The 15,178-nt window shown below is 40.8% G+C and overlaps 1 protein-coding gene across 22 annotated transcripts in view; it reads right to left on the bottom strand.

The window, feature by feature from the left end:
* ANKS1B (ankyrin repeat and sterile alpha motif domain containing 1B) overlaps nt 1-15,178 on the bottom strand; it is a 1,162,364-nt gene that overhangs the window by 310,142 nt on the left and 837,044 nt on the right. For all 22 annotated transcript variants that reach the window (XM_060307139.1, XM_060307138.1, XM_060307130.1 and 19 more), the window contains one exon: nt 4,606-4,758. In XM_060307139.1, the coding sequence (XP_060163122.1) occupies nt 4,606-4,758 (153 nt within the window). The remainder of the gene's footprint in view (nt 1-4,605; nt 4,759-15,178) is intronic.

The raw sequence follows: 15,178 nt of genomic DNA, 5'->3' as shown, positions 1-15,178 counted from the left end.
AAAAAAATAAAAATAGAACTACCATACGACCCCACAATTCCGTTCCTGGACATGTATCTGGAGAAAACCATAATTCAAAAAGAGTCACGTACCACAATATTCATTGCAGCACTATTTACAGTAGCCAGGACATGGAAGCAACCTAAGTGTCCACTGACAGATGAATGGATAAAGAAGATGTGGCACATATATACAATGGAATATTACTCAGCCATAAAAAGAAATGTAATTGAGTTATGTGTAGTGAGGTGGATGGACCTAGGGTCTGTCATACACAGTGAAGTACGTCAGAAAGAGAAAAACAAATATCGTATGCTAATGCATATATATGGAATCTAAAAAAAAAAATGGTGATGAAGAAACTAGGGGCAAGATGGGAATAAAGACACAGACCTACTAGAGAATGGACTTGAGGATATGGGGAGGGGGAAGGGTAAGCTGGGACAAAATGAGACAGTGGCATGGACATACATACACTACCAAATGTCAAATAGATAGCTAGTGGGAAGCAGCCGCATAGCACAGGGAGACCAGCTGGGTGCTTTGTGATCACCTAGAGGGGTGGGATAGGGAGGGTGGGAGGGAGACGCAAGAGGGAGGGGATGTGGGGATATATGTATACGTATAGCTGATTCACTTTGTTATACAGCAGAAACTAACACAACAATGTAAAGCAATTATACTCCGATAAAGATGTTAAAAAAAAAAAAGATATGAGATCTCCACTACTCTCTCCTATTCCTATACTTTGGGTAGCTTTGTGACTAAAACCTTTACTAGGTTATTCAAATAACCTTGTTTTTCAAAGGCATTAATGTGCTCCACCAAGAAAAAGATCTTTGGGGACTTTTGGAAAGATTACAATTTCAAATGTATTCGTACTTTTCAAGTCACAACTTTGTGTAGTTTTCATTTCTTCATGAAAATACTTTGAATAAATTTATACTCAATGTGAATGTATTATTAGTTGTTTAATATCAAGAATAATACCATGTGAAATTGGAGGCTTAGTCAATACGATTTAATGATGCGGAAGTAATCTGTAATTACATCAGCAGTCAGTCTTCTCATCCTCTCTTCTCCTCAGTAGACCTCTATATCAAAGACAGCCTCCACCTGTACTTCTCTCTTCACTCTACATAGAATAGAAGTTATTGGAGCCATTGGGTTTCCTTAAAACTAGCCACTCATTACAAAGGTTCAAGATGGGACTTGCCCTAAAAGGCTTTGCTCTAAATCAAAGTGACCGTACATTCCTTTCTGGCTGTAAAAAATAAATTATGGGTACTTAATACAGAATTGCTGGGCCCATATATTATATATGAGGTTATCTTACATTTGGATACTTTCCCTCACTAGTCGGGATAAATGAAGTCTTGAATTTGAGACCAGTCGAAAGCATCGTCAGCCAGGAGGTATACATGGTGCCTATCTCTCATTTTAAAACCCAACAGCCCTAAACCATCAAATGAACTACTCTGTAGCAGATCTAAAGGGTGTAAAAATTTTGTTCTCTGATTTCCAAGTCTAAAGGTACAGATAGTTTGTCCATAATAAGTATATTTATGGAGTTAAATGACTTGCAAAGCCTCCTCAAGAGTGTGAATTTGCCCATAAATTCATCACAAACTTTAAATTCCATCAGTTCACTTTAAGGAAAATATACTGGGTTGGTATTAGATGCAGATGTTGTACTCCAGGCCCAAGGAATTTGGCCTCAAGGTCTAAAACACAATGACTATATTTTCCGATTCTGATATAATGCTTGTGACAGGTACTTCTCTCCAGATTGGAGTCAGATTGTATTACAGCAAAAGTACCTTCAAGAGTTAGTAAGGGTGGGGCTTCCCTGGTGGTGCAGTGGTTAAGAATCTGCCTGCCAATGCAGGGGACACGGGTTCGAGCCCTGGTCCAGGAAGATCCCACATGCCACGGAGCAACTAAGCCCGTGTGCCACAACTACTGAGCCTGTGCTCTAGAGCCCACGAGCCACAACTACTGAGCCTGTGCACCACAACTACTGAAGCCTGCACGCCTAGAGCCCATGCTCCGCAACATGAGAAGCCACCGCAATGAGAAGCCCGCACACCGCAACGAAGAGCAGCCACCGCTCGCCGCAACTAGAGAAAGCCCGCGTATGGCAACAAAGACCCAATGCAGCCAAAAAAAAGAAAAAAAGAGTTACTATGGGTGGACAGACTCTAGGTCCATCCACCTCACTACAAATAACTGGGAGGGAGATGCAAGAGGGAGGGGATATGGGGATATATGTATACATATAGCTGATTCACTTTGTTACACAGCAGAAACTAACACATTGTAAAGCAATTATACTCCAATAAAGATGTTAAAAAAAAAAAAACCAAATGGAATTCTAGAACTGAAAAACAAAACAAACAAACAAAAAAGAGTTAGTATGGGTGGAAAAGGCCATTGTTCTGTCCCAGCTCAAGGCTGGTTAGCCCTGTGGGTAGTGATTTAATGCCCTGAGCCTTGGCATTAAACATGGGGCCTTACGGCATCACTGCCCTGCAGTCACTGCAGTCATTCACAAGGCCTGACCACAGTGACTGAACGGGCATCTCTAGGCTGCTGGTACACATAGCACTGGGGAAAAGTGTGGGTCCAAGCCCACACCTTAAATGTTAGCCTCAGTACTTGAATTTTGAGAGACATATAGTCTTACTTTAATGATCCTTGCTTCAATGAAAACATTTTATAATATAGTTCTATTGGAATCTGTTCTTTTCAATGAGGGATTACTGGTAATGCTAGTTGAGTGACTCATGTGCTATCTATCCAAAGTATTCATTCTTCAGTGCAGAGCGCTGTTATTCAGCTGTTACATAGAGATATTTCTCATTGACTAGAAAGCAACTTAGTTGGAAGCATGTTTGTTTGATCTGTGGAAGATCCCCCTTTAATAAATGGCTAAGAGTAGCCATAAAATGAGTGTCAAGTTCTCAGTGGAAAACTAAAATCTCCTTGATGCAACTAAAAAGCAATACAGTTTCAGTTGCTTCCACTCAGACTAACAACAAAATTAATCAGAGGCTTTTAGTGAGATAGTGAGTTCCTTCTGAAATAATGAAAGCTTTTGTGAAAGGATAAGAACAGAAAGCTAAGAGTAGCTGATGGCAAATTAGAAGAAGAAGCCAAGAATTTTCTCCATTTGAAGTGATTTTTAGATTAAAGTTTTTATAGATGTTCCAGAAAAGATATTATTTTTAAGACAGACTTTTAAAGCAAAGAATAATTAGTTACTACTAATTAATCATAATTTAAAATAATTAATGACATTCAGTACATAGAGACTGGACTTTTGGAGAGAAAATATCATAAAGACTAGAACAGAGTGCTTTTGAACCAGCAGAAATGTATTCGCTTTGTCTTTCAGTTCATTAATGCTTTTTTTTCAGTTACTAGAATATAAAACTTAAGTCTAAGAAATTCTCTGAAAGATTAAATGATTTCTCACTTTTGAAAAGAAATGTTCATGATACCAAATAAAATATGAAGGCATGATAATTAGGCTATCTTTTCATCTCTTTCATTCCTTTATGCCATTAGAAATAAAAGAGCAGTAAAACTAAAATAAGAAAATGATCAGTATCAAAATCAGTTAAACAGGGCTTCCCTGGTGGCGCAGTGGTTAAGAATCCTCCTGCCAATGCAGGGGACATGGATTCGGGCCCTGGTCCGGGAAGATCCCACATGCCTTGGGGCAACTGGGCCCGTGTGCCACAACTACTGAGCCTGTGCTCTAGAGCCGGCGAGCCACAACTACTGAGCCTGTGAGCCACAACTACTGAAGCCTGCGTGCCTAGAGCCTGTGCTCCGCAACGGGAGAGGCCACCGCAGTGAGAGGCCCGTGCGCCACAGCGAGGAGTGGCCCCCGCTTGCTGCAACTGGAGGGAGCCCGCACACAGCAACGGGGACCCAACGCAGCCAAAAATAAAATAAATAAAATAAATAAATTTATAAAGAAAAAAGCAGCTAAACAGATTTGGTTGATCTCTTTGGGCTCAAATACACGGCAACATATATTGGCCAGTTTTTATAGAAAATCTATGCCAAGTGTATGAATAAAACAAACAATTTAAGATTAGGTATAAGCCCTGGAAAATAAAATGTTGATATTACAGCAGCTTATAAAATAAGAAAAAAGTCCCTTCAAGTTTGGGGTTTATATATGCAGTTAAGGAAGAGAGACAAGGAAACATAACAGAGATAAAAAACTAAAAATGATGACTTTAATCTTTAAAAATGAATAAGAGCAAAGAATAGAATGAGAGCCTATTTGTTATCATGTTCATATCCTAAAGTGACAAAATTTCCTAAAACGGAAAGCCTGAAACTGCTTGGAAGTTTTTCTGAAATAATGTAAAACACCCTGAGAGTCCTCTTAGTTCCCACACCAAAACTTCAAGAGACAATGATTGTAGAGCTTGACTAGAATCAGAGAGACATATATTCAAAACAGAAGGCATACCTGTAAATCCTTGTTGGATGTCCAAAGAGTCACAAAGAAAGGAAAAATTACCCACCTATGGTAGGAATTATCAAGTGTTGAATCGTTAAGGTGTCTTTAAGAGACCAACTTACATTAATAAGTTCAACCTCCCAGATTTTTTTCAACAGGTCCATCGATGTATAGCCATTAATCAGAAAGGCTTTGGTGTAGTCACCTAGTTCAATGGAATCCAGCCACTCAGCAACAGATGTGGGATGGTAGCCATCATGGCCAATGGGTCTCATCTGTAATTAGAAAATCACATTAGGATTAATTTAAGCTGTTTACTTTGTGTTCCAACAGCAGAATGCATCTTGGAAATTTACCTGATATGAAGCAACAGATCTTTCTGGATAAGAAAATAAGTAAACCCAAAATACTTTATGCACAATTCTAAATTATTAATAATTTCACGCTCAATTAGTTTTCAAAAATGCACCCAGAAATTTCCAATTTAGCTGCTAAATCAGCTCCATATTTGAGAGAACTAAATATGTCAAACTTCTGTTGCAGACATTATTGGCATTCTGTTGGACGGAATTTAAAATGATGTCAGTCGAGCAGTTTTAAATTCAGTGCTGAAGGCACAGGGAACTGCACTCCCAAAATGTAGATGATAATTCTCATATGCACAACATCAAAGCATGTGAAAATACTGCATGACTTAAACATCCAAAGGAATTCATGCTTATGCAAGACATGTACTGTAGGTAGTGCAAACATGCTGGAGAAACATACTGCTGTGGTAAGCCAGTAAAGAAGAGGCTTTTGGGTGTTTAAGGACCATGTGTTCTACATAGACCCTACAGTATGTTAGACAAGAATAGAGAACTCGCTGGCAGACAGATTCCTATTTTTTGTCAGCTATATAAAGATTTATTTTTTTACTTTAGGAGAACAAAGAAGTGTGACAGCAACATAATGTTTCTGAGTTTAAATTGGAGTGTGAAAGTAATTTAAGCAAGAGAAACTTCTGGCATTAAAATTTTGTATGGATTATTCTAGTCTTTTGGTTTTTATTTGAAATTTTAGTTGAATTTGCAGTTCTTGGTTTTCGAAGTAACTCACTTCTAAGACGTGTGCTGCTTTGCATGTCCTACCGTAACATCTAATACTTCAGTTATTAAGGACAGCTGGCACCTCATCAACTTGATGTGATCCTTCAGTGAAATTCATGATGGGAACAGCAAAACCGGCAAAATACAACATAGATTTTCCTCTTCCTTCAGATTCAAGGAGATAAATATTAACGGAAATCTACATGATTCTGATTTGTGAGCAGAGAAAAGATTAGTCTGGGCATCAGGGATGCAGATGTTAATCTCAAACATGTCAGTCTTTCTGCCACTATGCAGTGTTCTCATTTTTGAGATTCTCCTTACTCCTTTTTCTTGGAGGAGGGTGCACAGTGTTTATTAGGGATCAACATCTGCGGAAGGAGGGATGAGGAAGCAGAAGAGGGGCCGAACTATGATGGGGCTTGATGGCACCTCTGTGAGCCATTTGGGGAGCTCTGGCACAGTTCAGGCTAGTAGAGTGTCCCGGGCAGGGCGGATATGAACAGGCCTTTGTGATCTGCCTCTCTGTCACTGGATGTAGCTGCCTGGGAGTAGCATGCTCTGGTGAGGGCTCTCTGCCGTGGAGGCAGACCCTGAAGATGCTGATTGCTGGAGGCTGTCTGCTGACCACTCTCCCTGATGCTGGGCAAGTCCTTCCTTGAAGGGAGTTACAGGTGGTACATTGCCATGTCTTCCAGAATACCCGGGATCTCGATGCACCAGATGTTACTACATTTGGCTTTTGCCTTTCACTCTATACCCACTCACTCATTCACATGCACACAACACTTATTTTTTAAATTTTAGGTGAACCATTGGAAAGACATTTCTCCTGAACCATTTGCGGACATCATGAAACTTCATCCCCTGATACTCCAGGAGCATCTCCCAAGAACAAGAACATTCTCCGACACAGTCACAGTATCATCACCCTCAATAAATCTAACAGTGATAAAATTACGTTACCTAATATATAGTCCATATTAACATTCCCCAATGTCCCCAAAATGTCATCTGTAGCTGTTTTTTTTTTCCTAGCCATGAGCAATCAAAGGTCAAGGCAATTATATTTTCAAGTATCTCTTCTACCTTTTTTTTTTTCTCTCTTTTCTTCTTCTGGGATGGTATTTACTCCTTTTTTTTTAAAATTTATTTACTTTTTTAAATTTGTGGTACGCGGGCCTCTCACTGTTGTGGCCTCTCCCTTTGCGGGGCACAGGCTCCGGACGCGCAGGCTCAGCGGCCATGGCTCACAGGCCCAGCCGCTCCGCGGTATGTGGGATCTTCCCGGACTGGAGCACGAACCCGTGTCCCCTGCATCGGCAGGCAGACTCTCAACCACTGTGCCACCAGGGAAGCCCTACTCCTTCATTTTTAAGTTCCCTTTTCTCCTTTTCTCTTTCCTACTGCTCTACTCTCCAATCCATTTTCCATTTTGAGGTTGAAATGTCCTCTGTTTTAATATTGCCATGTAATTCATTATTTTGCATTGGGGTCTGAACTACATCAGACTTTTGTATTTCATTCTTACATTGACTGACTCATTTTAGCTACTCATTAAATGTTTGTTCACATAACACTTAACTCAGTGTTTATTACACAGTAGTTACAAATGTAAATGACACCTCAGGAGTTGCAAAATGAAGTTTTGGCAGCAGTTACAAATAACCGGATACTATATATATGTGTAAAACTGGCAACTAGGACCCAAAGCAGAAGCTCAAAGGTATCAAATACTTTCATATTCTACAGAGAATTACAAAAATATTGGGGCCAGGGGCATTCTCCAGGACTTATTAAGAGGTGGTTGAACCAACTCTGCTACCTTGAATAATCACCCCAGCCTTAGGAAACTCCCTGGCTGTCCCAGTTGACACAAGGAAACAACTGGAGAAAGGGGAAGAAGGAAGGAAGAGAGACTCATTAGCTTTGAAATTAATAGCCTGGCAGGGAGGTCTTGCTGTTAGCCATCCAAGAAGCTGATCACCCCAGCAGTGGATACTGGGAACGACCTTAGAGAATCTTGATGAATCAAGCTGGGGTAGAGTCAGATGTCCCACACCAGAGAACTGTGCAGTAGGGTCCCCACAGGTCACCCCAAGCATTCATACTCCATTCCTTTAAGAGAGCAGCCAGCGGCCACCTGCCACACAGAGGTTGCTGGTGATCAGCGTTAGCCAAAGAACAATGACGGGAAACTCACCAGAGCTCTGCAAACCAAACCCAGTCAAGTGTAAGGAAGTATGCCTTCCCCCCAGTCTCTCCTTCTCTAGCACTAGGGAACTTAGAATCAGAAAAGAGAGAGGTACCAGTCCCTTGGCAGAAGGCTGAAATGGGGTAGGGGTGGGGGGAGAAAATAAAACTGGAGGCTTAAATGGATAGGAACTGAATTTTCAATATTTTACGTAACTGGAAAGCTACTGGATATGTCTGAGATAACATTAAAAATAGTAACGAGAGAGTCAATTGAGCTTGGTTGAAGGCAGGACTGGAAAAAAAATGTCACATCAGTTTCTGCAGACTGCTCAGAAATCTGGTTCCTCCTGTGAGGCAAGTTCTCCCAGACCAGCCTTAAGGAGGTGAGAGGGAGGGAAATACTTGGGGGAAAGATGAGAGACGGGGGCAGGGTAGAGAGCAAGCGTGAAGAGAATCTAGGAATGGGTACACTGACATGTGCAGGGGCAGCATTCATCCAGCTGCTCATTTGTTAAACATTTAGCCAGTGCCTATTCTGATAAATGTCGTGTTATAGTAGAGAACAAAACAAGTTATAGTCTCTCCCTCATAGAAATTATAACCCTTATTGAAAAAATATGTGAACAGATGAACAATAAATTATGAAGGCTCTGCATACCTGAAGACAGGAAACCATTAGTGCCAAGTGAAGTTACAAAACTAACTTGACACGTATTTAATGGTATGCAGAATGGTTACTGCGCTGCACAGCAATTACCTTCAAAGCAATTCTTCCATCTGTTCCTTCATTTCTGTTCTTCCTGCCACTACTCTGTTTAGGTTCTTGTTGGTGCTTATAAAAACTAATGCAATAGCCTTCCACTTGGCCTCCTACCTTTGGTCCAGCTTATACCATGATGCTACATCAGTCTGCCAAAAAGCCAGGCTCTTTAAGTCAACCCTTGCACGAAAATCTATAGTGGTTCTTTCTTGATAAAAGCCCAAATGTCCTATTCCAGCATCCTAGGACAACAGAGATCAGGTACAAACTTATCTTTTCAACCTAATTTCACACTACTTGCTATATGTAAACTAATACATATGATTAGACACATGAGTAAACATGTGTTTACATTAGACACATGTCTAAACAGTATGTTAATTTGCTAGCCATTCCATGAACATGAACTGTGCGTGCAAGACACATTCATTTCTTTGCTAATATCATTTTCCATGCTTTTTGCTTTTATTTCTGGAGTGTTTCTCCAGGATTGGCTTCTTGAGCTCTAAGATACAAATTTCCAACCATTTGTAAAGTATCTCACATAGATGTCCTGTAGTATCACCAACACAAGGCAAAAATGTATCTCTTTCAGCTCACAAACTGGCCCTCCTTTTGTGTTTCCCAGCTAAGTTAGTGGGGAAGCACCACACTATTGCCCACCTAGATGCTTAGGAGTCATCTAGCTTTCCCCATTCTGTTTTACCATCATATCTAATTAGGCCAACAAGTCTTATATATTTGATTTCCAAAATGTCTCTCAATTCAGTTCCTTTCTTCCAAAGTGGACTTTGGAATCTGACAATAATATCTACTGCAGTATGGTAAGGATCATACGACATAGGCTATGTGAACTAGTGCAGTGTTTTGAATACATATGTCTTCAGTAACTCTTAGTTCCCTTACCTCCCCAGTGCCCTAAATTAGGCCCATGCTTATTTTGAAACTGTATAATGTTGAGTCCTTTGGCTGCTACTCTTTTCAACTTCCAATCAAAACTCTTCTTTCCTCTCTCACCCCTCCCAACTTCCCTCACTCCTTGTCTTTTCTACTTTGTTTTAGAAAGAGTTTATGACTGCTAGCATCTTTATACTCCCCCTTCCCACAGCTGACAGTTATTTTTCAGAAATATATCTAACCAGGTCCCTCAAGTCAATTGAATTGTTGGTCTCAATTCTTCGCTCTCTTCCTGGATTAGAATTATGCCTCTGTGCCCTTTGCTGAGGGATCTATATTGAACCCTGATGTGGCTGGAGTTACTTCTCCATCCCATTGATGTTGGTCATGTACTTGCTTGGCCAGTGGAACAGGCAGAAGTATCAGTGTGGTGGTTTATAGATGAGGCCTCTGCACTCCTGTGATCTACTCATCCTTTTGAGTCCTATGCTCTATTACAAGAAAAACAATTGTTGACTAGTTGCATAACTGCTGGTCCTAGAAGAAAGATGAAGACTTGTGGGGCAAACTTAAATCTAGCCCGAAGCTTGGAGTCTACCCCAGCTCGCTGGAGTTCAGGTGAGTCCGGCTGAAGTTAGCTGAACCACAGCTGACCCGTGGACTCATGAGTAAGGAAAATAAATATATATACATATATTTTGTTGCTATAAACCACTGATATTTTGACATATAGGGGAAAACTGACTAATAGAGTCACTCTTTTATTTCAAAACCCTTGGTATTTGCATTAGTCTGGGTTCTCCAGAGAAATAGAATCAATAGGCTGTGTATATACACATGCAGAAGCCCCCAAACCTGGCAAGTGTGAAATGTGCAGGGCAGGTTGGAGACTCAGGGAAGAACTGATGCTGCAGCTCAAACCTGAAGGCAGTCTGGAGTCAGAATTCCTTTGTCTTCTTTGGAGGACCTCAGTCTTTTTCTCTGATTGGATAAGTCCATCCACCTTATGAAGGGTAATCTGCTTTACTCAAAGTCTAACTGATTGAAATGTTAATTTCATCTAAAAAAATACCTTCACAGTGACGTCTAGACTGGTGTTTGACCAAATATCTGGGTACTGTGGCCTAACCAAGTTGACACATAAAATATTCCAAACTCTTTATGAATCCACCAGCAAATGCATCTACATGAGACTGAGAAAGACTAGGGAAGCTAAGTTAACATCAACATCCTACCCACGTTACGTGACTGTCGTCTAGTAAACACCTATGTACTGCATTCTCACTAATCCTCAACGATGTAATTCTTTATTTTATGAGTATGATTGTTGGGGCAGAATCCACTGTATTTCCAGTTAACTTCCATACTTTTGCTCATGCTATTCTCTCTGCCAGGGATGCTACTTTCCCCCTGTTCTCTGCTGAAATTCTTTCCATTCTTAAAAGGTCCTGTTCAAATGCCGTCTCTTTTGTGACGCCTTCTCCAAAGCTACCCTTACTCCCGAGTCAAAACTAATCATACCTTCTACTAGGTTTCTGTAGTAATTTGCATAAAACTCTATTATAGCTCTATTAAAGTCTGATTTCTATTATAGTTAGAGAGGTGAATGTCTGTCTTCTTCTTTAGACTGTCGACCTCTTGGTGATGAAACAAGGTCTTAGCCACTTTTGTAGTCTCTCACGTGCCCAGCAGAGCATCTCACATATGGCAGGCATTTGCTAAATGTTGATTAAATTAAGTGATTTAATGAACACATGAAGACAAAATGACTAATTTTAGTGGCATCCATTTGTGGGGGAGATTTGTATTTTTTACCACATATTATGAAAATGAGGGCTCTTCTTATGGTCTAACAGTAATGTTTATAACTATTTAAAACTATTAAATACCAAGGACCAATTCCAGGTAGTATGCTGTATCACAAAATGCACTGGGCTTTGTTTCTGTAGCCTGGCAGTCCTGACTCTACTATTAACTATCTGTGTAACTATGGGCAAGTTACTTCACATCTCTAAGCTTCAGTGTTCCCATCTATAAAATAAGGGTGTTAGATCAATGATCTCAAAGTTCCTTTTTAGTTCCTAAGTCTTACAATTCTATAATTTGTATATTAATATCAAATTAGTGTCAGATTTATTTATCCAGTAGAGAGAAAAGAAGCCCAAAGGCAAAGAAAACGATTACAGGACAAGATAGGACATGTAGGTTAAAGGCAGATGACAGCCACACTTCTTTCCTTCAGTGTACCCACACGGAGCACATGACTGCTTTCTCAAATTAGCAGTGTTTAAACTCTCTTTCCAGCAGGCACATCTGGCAGGACAAGGCTAGACAGAGACAGCTCCAGGGGCTGCCGGGCCTGCCATACTGCTGAGCATGAATGGCAGTCAGGCACAGTCTGTAATCTGAGAGGCAGAGTGGTGGGCAGGCAGAAGGCATTGTAACAGGGGTTCACAACAAGGCAAAACGATTCAACTAGTTGAATCCCAAAGTCTGGGGAAAACCTAAGTTGGGATAGAAATCAGAGATAGCAGTGAAGAAAGCTTCAGTCTCTGGAAAAATGAGGATATATTGGTACATTATACCGAAGATCTTCCTTCCTGCCCAAATGTGCATTGACTTTCCTCCAGGAGCCTCTTAAGGCAAACCTGGCCTCACAGAGGACACACTGTTAACATCACAGGCTACACAGCAGGCAGAGATCACTGACCCTAGGACAGTGCTCTGTGGTGTCCTGGGGCTTCAAGGGGGCCAATTATAAGACAGGTGAACAGTCCAGGTTCTGAAACTGCCTGGTCTACTTCAGCTGAATAGCTCATATTTTAAGTCTTTTACACAGGTAAGAAGAGGAAGGAAAGCTTTCTCTACTTTAAAAAGAAATATTTGAAAACCACTGACCTAGAAGAGTTTTCTAAGATTACATGATCACTACAGTTTTATTTTCTTTTAATTTGTTAGTTTTATTGAAATATTCTGGGTTTGCTGTATATGTATGGACATATATATATATATATATATGTATATATATATAGCCTGTCATTCTCTCTGCCTAATATTCTTTCTGCCTGAAACCAGCTTTATCTGCTGAGACAAAGATAATACCTTATAAAGTGATAGAGCCACAAGATAAAAGGTATAGCAAGAGGAAGGCAATAAAGATAGTAAAAGGAAACAAAAGAAGAAAAAATGAAATTACATTATAATAGATTTGGGATTAAATTTAAAAAACAGTTCTCAGTGCAACAGGTTATGAAGCCAGCATTAGGATAGTGGCATGGTAATTAGATCAAGAGAATAAGGAACTCAAAAAGGTCAATAACAAATGTGGCAGATATTTTTATAGCTGAAGGTGTTACAAAACTGAGACAGAGACCCATTGTTGTTCACCCAAAACTGTTCTCTCTTCTTCCATAGTAATGGGGCTTCAATTGAGCTCGTGTCTGCCTAACTAGATTCGAGATACACTAGCTTCTCTTCTGGTTGCTTCCATGAGAATACATTTGAGCCTAGGCGATGCCAATGAAAGTGCTGCGTGTAACTTCCAGGTCATCTTTAACCTAAAAGGTTCTTTGCTCTAGAGCTGCTTTTGTTTTTATCTACTCTTGAGCTGAAACATCCGGGTCTGCAGCCCAGCTTCGTCCACATGGGCAAAACAATACTCTAGAGTTTGGGAAATGCTTCTCAAACCTTAATGTACATAAGAATCATGTGTGAGATCTTAACCTGCAGATTCTAATTCAATAGGTTGAAGGCAGACTCTGAGATTCTGCATTTCTGAGAAGCTTCCTGGCGATGCTGATGCTGTCAGTCTGTGGATCATACTTTAGGGGATGACAGAGCAACAGATGGAAGGTCCTGGGTCCTCCCACAGTTGCCCAGAGCAGAGTCAACTTGTAAACCTGGAGTGCTCACTGTCAGACTATTACGTGGGAGAAATAAGCATTCTGTTCTTTAAACCACTAGGAAGTCTCTATTTTAGTGGCTTAGCCTTTAATAAAAACAGAATTAAAAATTAAATAAGACAACTTCACGTAGAACATTTAAAGGAAGCCTGTATTTCCACTTGACAGTATGTTGCATTGTCTTTTGTTTTGTGAAGCCATGAGTTTTCATATCTGTTGCCATTAAAAGAAACTTCATTTCTTTTAACTGCCTTTGTTGGTATCTTTCTGGCAATCATGCCACCATCCCTTTGTGACAACTATGCAAGGGATAAGAGGGGGAAATGTAGAAAACCTCAAGTTTCTAGCTTTGACACCTGGGTACATGGTGGTATTACCAGCTGAGAAAGAAAAGAAAATAGAAGGAAATACACAAATAATTTTGAGACATGAGAAATTAAAGATGTTGGGGAATAGCACATTAAATTTGGGGGAGAAGTCTGAGGGGACTTACAACCTTGGCTCTTCCACTCATTAGCTGTATGACCTTGAGTAAACTACTCAACCTTCCTAAACATCCATTTTCTGATTAGTAATGTGAGAGAGAGAAAGAACCTCTGACGGTTGTCATAGGCATTCAGTGAAATAATGCAAGTAGAGTTTAGTCCAGTGCTCAGCACAAAGAAGCACTTGATAAATCTTAGTTATTTTTATCACGTGGGGGAGCTGAAATCCAACATGGATGGGACTGAAGAGGGTATGTATTGATAGTATGGGAAGAGAAGTGGCCTGAGGGAGAATCAACGTGTTCAAAGTGAAGGATAAGAATTATATTCAGGAGGCGAAAAAGGGAATAGTCAAGACAACAAGAGAAGTGAGGGAAAAGAAGCTGCAAGGAGGCTGTGGGCAGCAGTGCTGGAATCTGCAGAGGTCTGCTGAGAAGAGGAGGGAGAAGTGCTCATGGCGTCTGGCAAATAGGTCTCTGCACCTCACTAAGAAGAACCCAGAAGCTGGTCTGTGCTGGGTTGAGGTGTGAGTTAGAGATGAGGATGTAGAAAGTGCAATCTAAATGATTCTGCTGAGGAGTTTGTATGGGAAGAGAAGGAGGGAGAGTGAGTTTTTAGAAATTACAAGGAAAAGGCATGGAAAGGAGTGACAAATGAGGATTTGGGGCTGAGGAAGGTCAGACATACAAAGGAGTAAGAGTCCAAGAGTGCAGTGGAGATCGGGGTGGGGTAGGGAGCTTGCCTTCTGCTCTGGCGATTTTTGCTTGCCTTTCTTAGAAATTACAGCATGAGAGGCATAGTTAGAGATAACTTTGGGGTTAATAATTTCTGTGTTAACAGAAGCTACCTGGCTTGGACTTGGTGAGAGCTGGATTCTTATATGTGAAATACTGGTAAAGGTCCTCATGTGGGCAAGGGCAGCCTTCCGCGTGGCATGCTGCTCCCCAGATACACACAAACCTGACTACCACTTATTGTAAACGTCCTGGTACAACAGCCTCGATGTGCCAGGCTCAGGTACTTAAACTTGCCTATGATGCTGCAATGGACCACGGCTTCTCTCTTCTACCTGGATGTACTCTGTGCTCTCAGACTCCCTGATACGAGTTTTGTAATACAGACAGCTGACATCGTCGGGTATGTCCCTCTATTCCTGCTTCTTGTTCTAGCCTCTTCTGCTCTGTCCTGCTGCTACCCAAGACCTAGACTAACAGCAGTCCTGAGAATAAACCAGGCCAAACAGTGCTAGCAGACAGCGTGCTGCCAAGTCCAAACGCAGGTCTATCAAGTAGCGCGAGGATCAGATCTCCCACAGGCTCTGAGACCTGGGCTTAGACATCTCTGTGCTGTTCATCAGTGGCTCTTAA

The sequence above is a fragment of the Globicephala melas genome, chromosome 10 (genome assembly GCF_963455315.2).
Source record: "Globicephala melas chromosome 10, mGloMel1.2, whole genome shotgun sequence".
NCBI lineage: Eukaryota > Metazoa > Chordata > Mammalia > Artiodactyla > Delphinidae > Globicephala > Globicephala melas.
This window is presented reverse-complemented; position numbering and strand designations above follow the sequence as displayed.